Source organism: Ostrinia nubilalis, chromosome 11 (assembly GCF_963855985.1).
Source record: "Ostrinia nubilalis chromosome 11, ilOstNubi1.1, whole genome shotgun sequence".
NCBI classification, from domain to species: Eukaryota; Metazoa; Arthropoda; class Insecta; order Lepidoptera; family Crambidae; genus Ostrinia; species Ostrinia nubilalis.
The window spans coordinates 1,122,251-1,139,613 of record NC_087098.1 but is presented as its reverse complement, the minus strand read 5'-3'; the positions used below and the strand labels follow the sequence as shown (position 1 = coordinate 1,139,613).

The following is a 17,363-nucleotide window of genomic DNA, read 5'->3' as shown; positions in this document are numbered from 1 at the left end:
ATCTGACCCTGCTCCCTTATGTGGGTCAAGTCTTTTTAAAACCCTTTCAACGGCATCTTTCGAAAAAGATATGCTATTTAAGCAATGTGAATCAGGATTGTCAGGGATAGTTGGTCGCAAAGTATCGAGCTTATCGCTATTTTCATATACATCGGAAAAACACGAAGCGAAAAATTCACATATATCAGATCTTTGAGTTGCAATTTGGTTACCATAGTGCATGCTCGAGGGATACGAACTGAGGCCATTACGTTTTTGTTTTAAAAAAGACCAAAACAGTTTAGGGTTTGCAGTTAAAGAGGACTCGATCGATGCAATGTATTTTTTATAATTCATACGTGTGAGTTGTGTACATCTCTTCTTAAGTAAACGATATGTTAAGTCATCTAGCGGATTCAAATATTTGGAAAAAAGCTTACGATATTTATTCTTTTCACGGAGAGCATTAATTAAACACTTACTGTACCACCTTGGGTATTTATCTGAGTTAGACTTAGACAATGGAACATGTTTCCTAATAATGTCATTGATAATATTATAAAATGCAGATACCATTGTGTCAATACTAGAATACTGCGAGAACAAATCATGCCACTGTATTTCCATTAATGCGGCAATTATTTTAGAGTAGTCTGCTTTATAAAATTTAAACCTAGGTTCTTGTTTAGTGAGAACACAGAGTGAAGTGCTACATTGTAACTCGCATTCCAATGGTGGTATACACTTAGATAAATCTTAAACACATCATTTCGAACAGACAGCATCGGTGACCTAGCAGCAGCAATGTACGGTCGACAGCACGTCAACGTAAACACTGCGGTATCTTACGTAGTTGCGATAGGGGCGAGTTTGCAACGAAAATGTATAGCTTGATGTGCTGTCGACTGTACTTGGTATCTTTAGGGCCTTGCCACACTGGCGGATTACAAGCGTTATCAAAACGGAGCATCGACGCACCGAAAATGTCACGGCTACGCGGCGAAAACTTGAGGTGGAAACGTTGAGAATCCGGGACACGTTTGCTCCGCTTTAAAAACACTTGTAATCCGCCAGTGTGGCAAGGCTGATAATTTCCGTAGTGGTGCAGCAACAAAGCTGCGCTAGCTGTATATCAATGCCTAACTCGTTTTTCTAACGCGCTCACTTACCCAGCAGCAATATATTGTGTTGGGCCCGAGGAAACTGGCCTCTTTGATGTCGGTTTTTTTTATGCTAGACAGGGCAGTTATTTGACCGCAATCGCACCTGGTGTTAAGTGAGATGCAGTCTAGGGTGGTACATATCAGCCTTGTGGTGTGTTGTGGTGGTGGTGTTGCTTGGCCGAGGAGCGCCGGCTGTAGTCCAGTGCCTCATAGCTAGCCGCTGGTCTAGCTGCCACTGTCCCCTGCAGTATGACTCACCCGGCAGCAATATATTCTGCGTTGGGCCCGAGGAAGGTGGCCTCCTTGATGTCGGTGGTGGTGTTGCTTGGCCGAGGAGCGCCGGCTGTAGTCCAGTGCCTCATAGCTAGCCGCTGGTCTAGCTGCCACTGTCCCCTGCAGTATGACTCACCCGGCGGCAATATATTCTGCGTTGGGCCCGAGGAAGCTGGCCTCCTTGATGTCGGTGGTGGTGTTGCAATGGCCCAAGAACCGCTGGCTGTAGTCCAAAGCAGACGCTCGCAGCTGGCGCTCCAATACGCTGGTATTATGGCTCTCGTCGGTTTCGCCGGAGTTCTTTGTGTTCGCTTCTGGAACTGAACATGGGATGTGGGAGTTAGAGGCTGGGCAAACATAGAACACGCTAGTACTTTTTAGTGTTCACTTCTGGAACTAAATATACGGGACTTAACAGCTGGGCAAGTGTAAAGCCCGGTCCGTGAGCACGTAGAATTTTGTCCAATGACCCCTAGCTACCCATCCTTATCGCTCGCGCATAATTATGTTGCTGTCGCGCTCGCACACTCACTGCGGGCGCCCGTCGCACAGTCGCGACAGCAATATAATTACACGCGAGCGATAAGGATGAGTAGCTAGGGGTCATTGGACAAAATTCTACGTGCTCACAGACCGGGCTTTAGAAACTTTTTAGTTTATAAGAAGTTCTAAACCACATCTCTGAGAGGTTTATTTCTACTAGAGTTTATATTGAGTGTTTTCGTTCTATTGTTTTTCGTAGATTCTGTGGAGACAAGTCTTCCCGTAAGCAGGTTTCATGACACCATCAGGTCTAAAGCGACACTTGTTACCGACACGGTACTATCACAGGAAACCGTGTCGTTGTGTGGTGTTAAATGGGAGCAACTGGACAAAAAAGTGTCTACGTTTACGCAGCCTCTAATAAGCATAAAGACAGAACCACAAGCAGCATTAAATATACTTATCAGATATCCATCTCGATAGAAACTGAAGACTCAGTCATCTAGCACACACCTACTATGGGACGTGAGTGTGTGCATAGTGATGCACATACTGCACACAAATTAAATAACATACTTACCTTCATCCGGGTGAGGCTGTTCCATCCCTTCGAGGGCTACATTGATATCCTTCTGTAGAAGGAACACCGCGTGGCTCCCAGAATGCCGGGGGAATTTGTCCTATCAAACACAAAATCTTTAGTATTAATTCACCATCAGCTCATTTAGCAGGAGGACGACCCTCACTAATTTTACAGCAGCAAATAGAAGAACTGATGTCCGCATATTTTTCCCTTTGTCGATTCTAACAACATCCACGAAAAGAACAAAAAATAATTTGCAAACTGTCTATGGCACGAGATTTAATTGTGAATCAGTTTTGACGTAGGCAGACGGGGAGCATGACGCGAAGTCAGCTACGATATTCACTTCAGTTCCGTCACTTGCTAATTAACCTCAAGCGTATTGTCTTCTCGCGCCCAGAGACGCCATTAACACTGGCCTTCGAAAACCATTTGAAGTCTGGAACTAACCTTGAAATAGAGCAAGCATTCGTGCGCCTCTCTCGCTCGTTTCATGTCCATGAGGCCCTTGGCGAGTCGGAAGTGAGACTTCACGTGCCCGGGGTCCAGCTTGATGGCGCGGTAGCAATCCTGGATGGCTGCGTAGATATCACCCGACCTGGAGAGGAGTTAGGATTAGAACCAGGGGGGTTACTCCGAAAAACGTTATCCGTAGTTTCGAATGTTGCCATTCCTCTCACGCAAAGCAAGATGCCAGTATGAGCGACAGTGACAAACCCGAAACTACGTAACCAACGTTTCGGAGTAGGTTAGGTTAGGTACAGCACATCAAGGTAAACACTGTGGGGTCTTATGTTCTTGTCATAGGGGCGAATTTGCAATGAAAATGTATAGTCTAATATCGAAGTTACAATTTTTAGCACATCAGGGCCTTTACCATGAGTCAACATTAAACGTCATGGCTAGCGAGTGACATCTATGAAGATATAAAAAATGAAGATTTTAGTTCTTGAAAGTAACCGCTAGGGGCACTGTACAATCTGTCATACTTTTTATGTCTTTTTTTGCTAGCGAGCACACCTAATGTAAACCCACGGTAAACACACAGACTGTACACTTTCAGTATGTATTGCAACTACACGAGAAGCCACAGAATATACAGGGTGTTACTTTGCATTCTTGCCATATTTACAGAGGTAACTATATTACTGATACTGAACACAAATCCATTAAAAAATAATGCCCGAAAATTTCGATTTTTAATTTTGAATATTTTATTTTATCGACAATCTGTTAAACACATCACTAACTATCGTAACGCATGCACATCACTTATGTTAGCGATGGCGATTGAGACTTTTTTACTTTTTATTGTATTTTTAAATATCTATTGCAATCTATTGTCTTTAAAATGTATTTTTGACACTTTTGTAAAAAATTGAGAAATCCATCAATCACAAATCACGTTATAAATAATACAAAAATGACTGAAGTGTATTCAAACAACGAATAATTTAATCAAAATGGTGCTTGGAGTGTCTGAAAGACGTCTTAAACGAAATGCTTGATGACGTACCCTTAGCGTTACACCAAATGCTCTACTACCAGCAGGATGGTGCTCCCCCACAATAAGGACGTCAAGTGCGCGAATAATACGTTTGGTGAACAGTGGGTTGGACGAGGGGGTCCAGTAGCTTGGCCACCACGATCCTCGGACCTAACACCAATGGACTATTATTTTTGGAGTGACTTGAAACGACCTGGTATGCGCAGAAGAGATAAAAAGTGTAAACGTGTTACGTGAAAGGATTGCTTCAGCGAAACTGTGAGACAAAACGTTTATGTGTTTCGAAAACTAAAGCGAAATACCTACGCTTCGCCGTGCTAGACTGTGCCTTCATCAGAACGGAGGATACTTTGAACACTTGCTTCGCAGTAAGTAAACTTTGTAAGTAGGAACTCGTAAATAAATAATTAATTGTGAATAAGGTGATTTCATTTCATACTTAATTTATTAATTTGTAAAAATAGGGAACAATGTTATAAATTAATTAAAAGCCTAATAATTATTACGTATTTTTGACGGTCCTTAGCCCGTAAAGTAGAAACTGAGAGTAGAAAGGAAAATCTAAAATCAACTGAAGAGTATTTTAAAATAATTATTATGACTGGATAAAAAGGCTGGTACCCAGAGCCATAAAACATCACAGATTAATAAGAACTAGGCCACGCCCACTAGGTTTATTCCACTTGCACCTGTAGAAAGTGCGAGACAAAATTGGTTTATTCCAATTTGAACTGCAAAACCAAATTTACTAAAAACTCAGTGTACTTTCTTTATGGGAGTCGCTTGTTTATCTTAAATAACAGGTATTGGTCCCTACTTTTATCTCTGTGAATATGGCAAGAATGCAAAGTAACACGGTGTATTTTGATGTGCTGAGCATCGTCTGACTTTAAAGGCCGAAACACGAAACCCACGTTACGTACACGTTTACGAGTAAGGACGCAAGCGATACAGTGTCTTACATACATTTGATTTGAAGTTATTGAGATTTTTGCATTTAGGCTTTTTTTAAAGGATTTTTAAATTATCTGAAACATAGTTTAATACTATTAAAAATGTTTCGGCCTTTAGACCGCATGCGTTTTGTAGATGTCCAATGGAAGTTCAAGTATGAGAACTTTGGATGTTCCCAAAATATCTTAAGACAAAGTACAGAAGCCCAACTTGGCACAAACAGATTACAGACAGAGAGGCACAGAAAAACATTGCGACAATTGAGAATGTTACTAGGTATGCAAAATCACTTGAAACCTATGTTACAGTTAGGCTTTTACATTTACAAATACATTAGTTTTTATTCCATTCAAAAATACCCAGTAGTTATGATTTTATAGGCATTCAAAGTTCGCTTAAATTTAATATTGAGTCCCGCCGACGGTCACGTGACCCCGCGTGACGTACATTCACAGTGGCCGCTCACTAGAAAACATATAAAACATACTTAAATACATTTTTTTTTGTAAATACAAACTTATTATACATATTAACACCCAGACCCAGCACAGAAATTAAAATTGAACCAAACCCAAACTTGATGCGATTGTGTCGTTTTATTGCGAATTACCTTCCAGCTCCATCATTAGACCCTGATTACTATATAGAATTAAAGTACTCATCAATACAAAACGAACGAGCCCAAACTCGATGGATTTAAGTCGTTTTATTATAGAGTTCCTATGGCCACCTTCCAGCTCCATCATCAGATCAGCTCCATGTCATCATAATATTACATAGTCATCCAAATCACATGTGTTTGCGAAATTTCAGCTTAATCGGTTGCCTGGAAGTGGGTCTTAATTCAGCTTGCAAGATTCCACCCATACAAATATGAGCCAGTCACTGTAATATGACGTCACGCGCATAAAATGGCGGGCCGGCCGCCGCCCGCACTTTTAAAATTCAATATCTTGGAAACTAATTGACGTATCGAAATAATTCTTTCACGTGTATTTTTTATTTTTAACAGAGAATACAGAAAGCTAAAAAACAAAATTAGTGAACATTCTTCATTAAAATAGTTGTGCATACATTTGAAATATCACAGACAACAGTTCACAATTCCGTATGCGATGCGATTAAAATCCGAATAGGAGAAGCCTAGGGCAATTTTGTGCTATAACCAATCATCATCACTGTATGGTATTTAATGAAAATAATATTTATTCTTTCAGGTCATCAAACCTACTAATTCACATAAAGGCTGAGAAAAAAATCATTTTTATACTGCATAGTGCATATAAATATTTTGATGAAAAAAAAAATTATACACAATCTTCTTATCGAGTGAATTTATTTAACAGCCTGTCCTATTCTTATCGTAATCGCATTAGAAGAAATACGAACTCAAAATATAACAAACTTTAAGAAGCACACCAAATGTTACAGCAAAAATAAATAGTAACAGCACTCGCACAGCCAATAAATAGTATTCATCTTTTAGATATAAATAAATAGATCCCAAAAAATATAAATAAATAGAGTACATTCATCCCTTACATAGTAGAGTAGAACCAAATAGAAATAAGCTATGTATCATAAACACAAAACAAAAACAAATTCTAAACATCTTTGTTGTGTATCATGGTGACTTACCAGTTACCAGACCTTCCTTGACCGTTTTGAACCTAGCTAAATGTAAAAGGAATAACTTTTCCCCGAAATAGTAAATAATGCTTCTTATTTAATCAACAAAGAAATATAGAAGTAAGATTTTGATCGGGTAGATTGGAATAGGTACTTATCGTATAAAAGGCATAAATGACTCACACGATCATCAGATAAGAAATTGTGGAGTACAGTGTTTCCATCTTCGTCCACAAGAAAGTTAGCTTATAAGAGTGCTCATCCAGTAGGGAAAGAACAAAAAGAAATCCCCATTTAGTAGTTAGTATAAGCTTTATGAAATACACTCGACAGCAAATAAATCGCACCACCCGCGCCGCGAACTTTAAAGATTTTCTTTTGACACAATAATGGTGCCCCAACAATATTGGTGTTATTTGAAAGCCCAATAAATATCCTTAAAGAAAAACACATTTAATTTCTTAATAAATGATTAACATATACCATAAATGTGACTTGAAAAAAGACCTCACTTTGGGCTCACCTCTGGGATCAATTAGACCAAATTGTATGGTTATAAAACCAAATAATGATCACACGTGTCCTCTTTAACAGATGGATAGCGATTAATCCCAACTTAACAGTTTTATAGCCATAAAAGTTGGCTCAAGCGTAACTATCTATTTTTTGAAGAAGTGACTCTGGATCCTTCTAAAGAAACATTTTTGGGGTAAAAACCTTTCCTATAATGAAATGAAGTTTAGAACTAGGCTTTTGAATGGTACCAATATTGGTGTGAAGTGGGGATGCATACGTTTGAAAGTGCTTGTCGCGGGTGGTGCGATTTATTTGCTGTCGAGTGTACATTAATGTCTGAAGCAAAGTTGTAGTATACAGCAGCAAATTCAGCATCTATAAACGCGGACTGTTATAAACACACCAACACTCTTCAACCTTTGAGGCTTTTTAGATTAACGATTTCCAAGGCTCAAATCATGGTCCCGAAGCTACAGTAGTGTTAAATTTTGATTAGGACATATAAAAGTAGTCTTTACTTTGATTTTTATGACTAATACGAATACAAATCATTTACCACGTATACGTGCCAAAAAATCGCAAATCTAAAAGAGCCCACGTTCCATTTAAAAACCCCAAACCACACCTAAAAGATTCAAACCACACCCATATGCATTATGGATCCAAACCACACCTAAAAGATTCAAACCACACCCATATGCATTATGGATCCAAACCACACCTAAAAGATTAAAACCACACCCATATGCATTATGGATCCAAACCACACCTAAAAGGATCAAAACCACAAAAGGATCCCAGTGCCAACCCTTGACAAACACGGTGAAACCTTGCCCTAAGGTAGCAACGTTCGCGTCGCATAATTACCATCCTCGGCGCATGAGCGCGGCGGCGCGGTTCGAATACAGCACGGCGCAGCGCGGGCAATCGGCTATGGCGCGGTTGTACAGCTGAATGGCCGCCTCGTAGTCAGCATTCTTCACGTGATCGTTCGCCTGGAAAGCCAGAAACTAACATAAGATGATGTGGGAAAGTCTGCGCGTGTCCAGCTATAGAACGAAAATAATAATAACGAAAATCATAAACTGAAAATTGTAAGAAATGAAAATAACGCTTGATTGATGGCGACTGGCAGGTGATTTATCTGGAGTCTTCGAGGCTGAAATGAGGTTACAAAGTTATTGATACACATATTTAATACTTACAAGCCATGGTGAACTGATGACAAAATAACAAATGAGCCAAGTCATAAGTTGGGCTCATGATGGCAGCGATAAATGTGAATTTATCATATAGGCGTCGTCTGAAAGCTGAGATGATGATATTACTCTTGTTACCAAGTAACTGACTGTTCCATCAGATCACTATTGGTATTGGTACGTCCTGTGGACTGAGGTGTATCAGGTGACTTACTAACTCCTGATAATGCAAGGTATTTGTTGACAATCACTAGATACACATTTTTAGCAATCGATGAGTATCATGAAGTAACTGACCAGCTCTCTCAGATAGCAGTGCACATTGTGACTAGGCTGAGAAAGCTGATCTTTGGTTACCAAGTAACTTACCAGATCTTTATATTACCGCACTTATAGAAAGAAGCTCATTGTTGTTGGTAGTTTCAAGAGTATAAATAGTAATAGTCAGGTTTAGTTCAGCCTTGGGTGTCATCAAGTAACTTACCAGCTCTTTGAGAAGTCGCACGCGGTCTGACAAAGGCTGATGCATACAGCAGTCGAAGTTACGATGACGCCCCAAACCTTACAATTATGTCGTTTCGTAACTTACCAGTTCATGAGTTGCTCCGGGGCGATGACGGGGCCGGCGTTGGGTGTATTCGGGGCGTGGCTTGATCTTTAGCCTTGGTGCCTTGGGTGTGTGGAGTGTAGGGCATGACGTAGAGCATTAAGATTTCATATAATGACCGAAGCATGTAAAGCAACTTACCAGCTCTTTCAGATGTTTGACTCGATCCGGCATGGGCGGGTCGGACGCGGGGCCTGCTTGGGGCGTGGCGTGGGGCGTGGCGGCGCGCGCGTGGCCGTTGCGCGGGCGGTCGCGCACGCCGTAGTTGTGGGGCATTGCGGGGCGTGGGGCATACTCGGGGCGTGGGGCGTGGCCTGATCTTTAGCCTTAGGGGTCATCAAGTAACTTACCAGCTCTTTGAGATGTTTGACTCGGTCCGGCATGGGCGGGTCGGACGCGGGGCCTGCTTGGGGCGTTGCGTGGGGCGTGGCGGCGCGCGCGTGGCCGTTGCGCGGACGGTCGCGTACGCCGTGGTTGTGGGGCATTGAGGTGCGTGGGGCGTACTCGGGGCGTGGGGCGTAGCCTAATCTTTAGCCTGGGGTGTCATCAAGTAACTTACGCAGGCGGTTCGACATAGGCTGGTCTGGAGCGGGCGCGTATGGGGCATAGGACATGATATAGAGATTCAGATGATGACCGAAACATGTAAAGCAACTTACCAGCTCTTTGAGATGTTTCACGCGGTTCGACATGGGCCGCTCCGCGACGGGCGGTCGTAAACACCGTGTATTGTGGGGCATTTAGAGGTGTGGGGCGTAGGACATGACATAGAGATTCAGATGATGACCGAAACATGTAAAGCAACTTACCAGCTCTTTCAGATGTTTGACTCGATCCGGCATGGGCGGGTCGGACGCGGGGCCTGCTTGGGGCGTGGCGTGGGGCGTGGCGGCGCGCGCGTGCCCGTTGCGCGGGCGGTCGCGAATACCATGATCGTGGGGCATTGCGGGGCGTGGGGCATACTCGGGGCGTGGGGCGTGGCCTGATCTTTAGCCTTGAGTGTCATAAAGCAACTTACCAGCTCTTTGAGATGTTTGACTCGGTCCGGCATGGGCGGGTCGGACGCGGGGCCTGCTTGGGGCGTGGCGTGGGGCATACTCGGGGCGTGGGGCGTGGCCTGATCTTTAGCCTTGAGTGTCATAAAGCAACTTACCAGCTCTTTCAGATGTTTCACTCGATCCGGCATGGGCGGGTCGGACGCGGGGCCTGCTTGGGGCGTGGCGTGGGGCGTGGCGGCGCGCGCGTGCCCGTTGCGCGGGCGGTCGCGAATACCATGATCGTGGGGCATTGCGGGGCGTGGGGCATACTCGGGGCGTGTGGCGTGGTCTGATCTTCAGCCTTGGGTGTCGTAAAGCAACTTACCAGCTCTTTAAGATGTCGCACGCGGTCTGACAAAGGCTGATGCATACAGCAGTCGAAGTTAAGATGACGCCCTTAACCTAACAATTATGTCGTTTCGTAACTTACCAGTTCATGAGTGGCTCCGGGCCGGTGTTGGGTGTACTCGGGGCGTGGGGCGTGGCTTGATCTTTAGCCTTGGGTGTCATAAAGCAACTTACCAGCTCTTTCAGATGTTTGACTCGGTCCGGCATGGGCGGGTCGGACGCGGGGCCTGCTTGGGGCGTGGCGTGGGGCGTGGCGGCGCGCGCGTGCCCGTTGCGCGGGCGGTAGCGAATACCATGATCGTGGGGCATTGCGGTGCGTGGGGCGTGGCCTGATCTTTAGCCTTGGGTGTCATAAAGCAACTTACCAGCTCTTTCAGATGTTTGACTCGGTCCGGCATGGGCGGGTCGGACGCGGGGCCTGCTTGGGGCGTGGCGTGGGGCGTGGCGGCGCGCGCGTGCCCGTTGCGCGGGCGGTAGCGAATACCATGATCGTGGGGCATTGCGGTGCGTGGGGCGTGGCCTGATCTTTAGCCTTGGGTGTCATAAAGCAACTTACCAGCTCTTTCAGATGTTTGACTCGGTCCGGCATGGGCGGGTCGGACGCGGGGCCTGCTTGGGGCGTGGCGTGGGGCGTGGCGGCGCGCGCGTGCCCGTTGCGCGGTCGGTCGCGCACGCCGTGGTTGTGTTGGATGATGAAGCTCTCCACCAGCATAGGACGTCGGGCGGAGTTGATGTCATAGAGGTACACCTGGAGAATAAAATAAATATAAATAAACTAGCTGACCCGGCGAACTCTGTTCCGCCTTAAAGGCAATAAATAAGCCATCGCAATTTTTCCTTATTTGCTCACCGTTTAGACCTACCCTGGACTACGACAAACATTTTAAAACCAAAATCAGCTCAATCGGCCCAGCCGTTCTCGAGTTTTAATCAGACTAACGAACAGCAATTCATTTTTATTTATATAGATATCTTTGGACAATTTCACACAGCGCCATCTAGCCCTAAAGTAAGGAATTAATATGCTTGTTATGGGTGCTAGCTTGATGACGAGTTACTTAAATTTGTCATCTATCTGAAGGGCTTTGAGTTTTTGAATGGGCCTCAATAAACAGCTAATATCAACAAGTCATTTACTCTTCACTGCAGGAACACTAAACTATCCGTTTCACCAGAGGTTTAAATTCCCCAAGACTCCAACCCGTCTGGGGTTCAAGAGGTAGACGTTTGTATATGCTCTCTTAGGCCTTTATGAGAATGAAGGCGAAGGCGCACTTCAGCGAGAGAGTCAAAATTACTTAAAACCACACGACGTTATAACACTGTGGACGATACGGGCGTAAAAACCACACCGCTACATTTCATCATTTTTACAGACCACATAATTATAGAATGAAAATGGTACTCATAAAGGCTAAGAAAAGAGAAACGGCTCGGAAGAAGACACAACCAGCAGTAGGCGTGGTAGGAAGCTTACTTGTTCGGAGCCCAGGTTGACGAGCAGCTCGTTGCCGTCGTGGCTGAAGGCCACGTAGGTCGTGGCTTTCTTGGGGAACGGCTGCTCACCAGTTTCCATCGTTAGGTGACCTGGTAAACAAAATTGAAGTTAATTCACTCCATATCCAGATTCGTCTAATGATAACAGTTCAGTGGGTTTAGCATGGTTTTACACATCTATTCATCCATCCATTCTCACAAACAAAGGTTAGTAGGATAGGCATGTTGCAGACGAATGTCCATTATTGTCCAGTGAAGTAAGATAGGCGTGCCGCAGATGAATGTTCACTATTGTCCAGGACAATAGCTCGCGACTCCGTTTAATTGGGCTCTGAAGAACATGTTCAGGTTTTAGTTGGTAGGCCTCATTAGCTCATATAGCTCATTGGGGGTCCCTATCTGGCAGTGAATATGCATTTTCCGATGGAAAAAAAGGGACTATAGGTATGAGCGCCTGGATGCGGGCGGCGCAGGACCTGTCATTGTCTATCTTTGTCATTTCATTATCATTAGTGGGTATAAACTTTTTTTTTTTCTGCGAGGGTAATTAAATAAATACTTTATATCATGCGCGCGCGTAATTAGGTAGTAAATAATTGCACATGACAGTCTGCAATTTCGAAGGAATGCGAGCGGTTATCGATATGGGACGCACGGCACGCGTCTCTCCCTAGCGCCCGAAAGTTTTATTCCCCATCGGCAGCGAGTCTTTGACTTTACTATAGTGATGTTACCACGACACACAACACTCACAGTATCTAAATAGTAAATGGAACGCGAAAGTTTAAAATGTTATATGAGACCATAGCACAGTGTGTTATGGGACTGTATAATCGGACATTCTCATTGATTTGATGAACCGTATAGAGCTCAGTTATACAAACATGATAATGCAATTAAAAATGGTTGCATATATAAAGGTATAATTCAGAAAAAAAATAAAAACAAAAATCACAAAAATATTTTTTTCTAATTAACTGAATGCGTTTACGAAGCACTTAATACGCTTATTACTTGTAGTTTTAAGTAATCTATGAAGTATTATAACATTTCTGAATTAAATGTTATTAGTTAACGAGTGAGAATATTTTTGCATAATTTTGAAGTAGAAAAATAGGTTACTTTGAATTTTTATACCGCGAAAACTACGTGGAATTTTCAAACGGGAGTTTTACTATCATGTTTGTCCTCCTAGGTCACTAAGTCTTAAGCCCATGTGTATGTAATTTCCACCATTACAATAATTGTCACTTAGTACGCAATAAAGATTTGAATTTGAATTTGAATTTGAATAATTGAGCTCTATACGGTTCATCAAATAAATGAGAATGTCCGATTATAGTCAAAGTCAAAGTCAAAGTCAAAATTTCTTTATTTGTTTAGACTAATAAATAGTTCTTACAAATCGTCAATTTGCTCTTAAGGAGCCTCTACATGTCTCATAATCTTTTTACCCTACCAGCGCTTCGAGACCAACATTTAGCAAGTGCTGAGAAGAAGCGCCGCAACAAACTCAGTCACCACTGTCTGCCGGTTAATATAAATAAATAGAAATAGCAGTAGTAGGTACATTCGATTCAGGAGCAGTTCACTGAATTTACCATGCATTCTTGTATAGTGTATAATGGGTATATACAAAATTGCGTGGTATATTATACAGTCCCATAACACACTGTGCACAGGTACGAGACTGACCGGGCGCGAAGTAGTGCACGGCGGCGCGCGGCACGTTGTTGTCGGGGTCGCCGGCGCCGGCGCGCGCGCAGCGCACGTTCTGACGCTCCCACATCATGCGCGACGACGACCCGCCGCCCTGGCAGTTCTGCACGAGACAAAGCACGATTGATATTTCATTATAAGAAGCCAACGCATGCCTGGTTATTTCAAGGTATCTATAGCAACACTTTACACAAAAAAAAACAATCTCTAAAGGTTCCAAAGAAATGTTCGTGACGGCATTTTGGTCATAAATCAAAGTACAGCAACCGATGTCGTAACGTGACGACCTGCACCGTATTTATTTATTTATTTATTGCACATAATAGATACATTGTATATTGTTAGGTACTAGGTACTAACATACAAATGCACACCCGGTTGGGTACAGCAATACAAATAACAATTATTAAATATTATTAACAATTATTATAAATCTTAAGTCATTTATGAAAAATGTCCGTGCTTTGAAGGCAAGAAGAGGTATAGGTTTACTTTATCTTTGCGAGTCATGCATCTTACACTCACGTTTAGATTTTATTGATATTCAATGTTAGCAGAAGTTGTTTTCAATAAAATAAATACTGATAGGCTTATAACATTACAGTCAGGCATTATCATCGTCCTAGTGTCTTAGGGAGAAGCCACACGGTGCGCTGCGGTACCGTACCGCAAACATTTTGCCGCATCACTGTACACATGTGGTATGCGGCGCCGTAATACGGCACCGTCTCGCTCAATCGAAGTGCGGTGTGCCTGCGGTGCGGCACCGGAACGCACCGTCTGGTATATCATTGATTTTTATATGCAGGACGCCGCAGCGACACCGCTCCGTCGCCTCGCCGCGACCGCACCGTACCGTATGGCTACAGGCACGCAGAAATCAATAGCACCCATTGCCAATTGGTATGCTAGCTTCAGTAATTAAAGTAACAAGCTTAAAATCTTCCCAATTAATTGCCTTACCTCGCTAACCTGCAGCCGGGCCAACTTAATCATCCGTGTATCATACAGTCGCACGTAGAAGTCATTGGCCCCCACAGCCAGCTGGTAAGCGCGGCGGGGGTTGACCGCCACGCACTTGGCCTCGGCGTAGCGGCCCATGTGGTTCAAAAGGTTGACCAGCACGTTGCTGGAGTCTGCGTTGCATCGATGCGGCAGGCGCATGTCGTGTTGCCTGCGGAATAGATAAGTTTAGTTTTATGTCGTGAAGAGTTAACAGATTGGACAAATGCTCTAAACGAGTAGCATTGTAGTTCGAAACGTAAGCTAAAGGTCTAAGCCATTGGTTTCCAAAGTAGGGGGCGCGCCCCCCAGGAGGGGGGCGCAAAGACCTTTAAAGGGGGGCGCGGGCCATCTGTGTACTTAAGTATAAAAAACCTGCGACCGCTGAGAGAATGCATTCCAGACTGCTCGATACGACCAATAAATAATCTTGACTGGAGGAGGGGGCGCGGATTTTTTTGTAAGGACTAAGGGGGGCGCGTCTCAAATAAGTTTGGGAACCAATGGTCTAAGCTAATCCGCGAAACGCACCAATCCACCTGATAGATGAACTGTCTGATGATGCATGCAGTAATTTCATACACGCTACGCGTCATCTACACCGGAACCAGTTACAGTCCACTGATGGCATCAGCCAACCCAAGTCACACCACTACCAGCTATCATCTTGAGATCGTGGCTCTATCAAAGGGCAACGCATACTATGTTCGCCGTGGTCTCAACTACGATCGGAATAGCGAGGTACCAGTGGTAGACCGTTACATAGATGTGTCATACAGAAATCATGATGCACTTTTTTTTTATGTGACAGGAGGCAAACGAGCAGACGGATCACCTGATGGTAAGTGATTACCGTCGCCCATAGACACCCGCAGACCCAGGGGCGTTACAGATGCGTTGCCGGCCTTTAAGGTAAAGATACGCTCTCTTCTTGAAAGCTTGTTACTTAAAGGATAAGCAGTGGCAGGAGCACTCCAGCAGAGATGTCCCCGTGGTAGACCAGACACACGTGTGGTACAGGACAGAGGAACACTTACAGGATAAGCCCGTCCTCCCCGGCCGACCAGGAGATACTAGGGTTCTCTGGCGAGGTGGCCAGGCGCTTGACGCGGCCGCAGTGGCAGGAGCACTCCAGCAGAGATGTCCCCGTGGTAGACCAGACACACGTGTGGTACAGGACAGAGGAACACTTACAGGATAAGCCCGTCCTCCCCGGCCGACCAGGAGATACTAGGGTTCTCTGGCGAGGTGGCCAGGCGCTTGACGCGACCGCAGTGGCAGGAGCACTCCAGCAGAGATGTCCCCGTGGTAGACCAGACACACGTGTGGTACAGGACAGATGAACACTTACAGGATGAGCCCGTCCTCCCCGGCCGACCAGGAGATACTAGGGTTTAGTATCCTCTGGCGAGGTGGCCAGGCGCTTGACGCGACCACAATGGCAGGAGCACTCCAGCAGAGATGTCCCCGTGGTAGACCACCAGACACAAGTGTGGTACAGGACATGTGAACACTTACAGGATGAGCCCGTCCTCCCCTGCCGACCAGGAGATACTAGGGTTCTCTGGCGAGGTGGCCAGGCGCTTGACGCGACCGCAGTGGCAGGAGCACTCCAGCAGAGATGTACCTGTGGTAGACCAGACACACGTGTGGTACAGGACAGATGAACACTTACAGGATGAGCCCGTCCTCCCCGGCCGACCAGGAGATACTAGGGTTCTCTGGTGAGGTGGCCAGACGCTTGACGCGACCGCAGTGGCAGGAGCACTCCAGCAGAGATGTCCCCGTGGTAGACCAGACACACGTGTGGTACAGGACAAGTGAACACTTACAGGATGAGCCCGTCCTCCCCGGCCGACCAGGAGATACTAGGGTTCTCTGGTGAGGTGGCCAGACGCTTGACGCGACCGCAGTGGCAGGAGCACTCCAGCAGAGATGTCCCCGTGGTAGACCAGACACACGTGTGGTACAGGACAGATGAACACTTACAGGATGAGCCCGTCCTCCCCGGCCGACCAGGAGATACTAGGGTTTAGTATCCTCTGGCGAGGTGGCCAGGCGCTTGACGCGACCACAATGGCAGGAGCACTCCAGCAGAGATGTCCCAGTGGTAGACCATTAGACACAAGTGTGGTACAGGACATGTGAACACTTACAGGATGAGCCCGTCCTCCCCTGCCGACCAGGAGATACTAGGGTTCTCTGGCGAGGTGGCCAGGCGCTTGACGCGACCGCAGTGGCAGGAGCACTCCAGCAGAGATGTACCTGTGGTAGACCAGACACACGTGTGGTACAGGACAAGTGAACACTTACAGGATGAGCCCGTCCTCCCCTGCCGACCAGGAGATACTAGGGTTCTCGGGCGAGGTGGCCAGGCGCTTGAAGCGGGCGCAATGGCAGGAGCACTCCAGCAGAGATGTCCCCGTGGCAGACCAGACACACGTGTGGTACAGGACAGATGAACACTTACAGGATGAGCCCGTCCTCCCCGGCCGACCAAGAGATACTAGGGTTCTCTGGCGAGGTGGCCAGGCGCTTGACGCGGCCGCAGTGGCAGGAGCACTCCAGCAGAGATGTCCCCGTGGTAGACCAGACACACGTGTGGTACAGGACAGATGAACACTTACAGGATGAGCCCGTCCTCCCCGGCCGACCAAGAGATACTAGGGTTCTCTGGCGAGGTGGCCAGGCGCTTGACGCGGCCGCAGTGGCAGGAGCACTCCAGCAGAGATGTCCCCGTGGCAGACCAGACACACGTGTGGTACAGGACAGATGAACACTTACAGGATGAGCCCGTCCTCCCCGGCCCACCAGAAGATGCTGGGGTTTTCGGGCGAGGTGGCCAGGCGCTTGACGCGGCCGCAGTG

At 45.6% G+C, this 17,363-nt stretch overlaps 1 protein-coding gene across 1 annotated transcript in view; it reads right to left on the bottom strand.

The window, feature by feature from the left end:
* LOC135075961 (WD and tetratricopeptide repeats protein 1) overlaps positions 1-17,363 on the bottom strand; it is a 33,057-nt gene that overhangs the window by 12,090 nt on the left and 3,604 nt on the right. Inside the window, exons 5-16 of the mRNA XM_063970408.1 lie at positions 14,458-14,668; positions 13,471-13,597; positions 11,756-11,865; positions 10,835-11,026; positions 9,912-10,199; positions 9,703-9,855; positions 9,244-9,396; positions 9,035-9,187; positions 7,955-8,082; positions 2,932-3,079; positions 2,479-2,578; positions 1,552-1,735 (exon numbers count right to left, since the gene is read on the bottom strand). Coding sequence (XP_063826478.1) covers positions 1,552-1,735; positions 2,479-2,578; positions 2,932-3,079; positions 7,955-8,082; positions 9,035-9,187; positions 9,244-9,396; positions 9,703-9,855; positions 9,912-10,199; positions 10,835-11,026; positions 11,756-11,865; positions 13,471-13,597; positions 14,458-14,668 — 1,947 coding nt within the window. The remainder of the gene's footprint in view (positions 1-1,551; positions 1,736-2,478; positions 2,579-2,931; positions 3,080-7,954; positions 8,083-9,034; positions 9,188-9,243; positions 9,397-9,702; positions 9,856-9,911; positions 10,200-10,834; positions 11,027-11,755; positions 11,866-13,470; positions 13,598-14,457; positions 14,669-17,363) is intronic.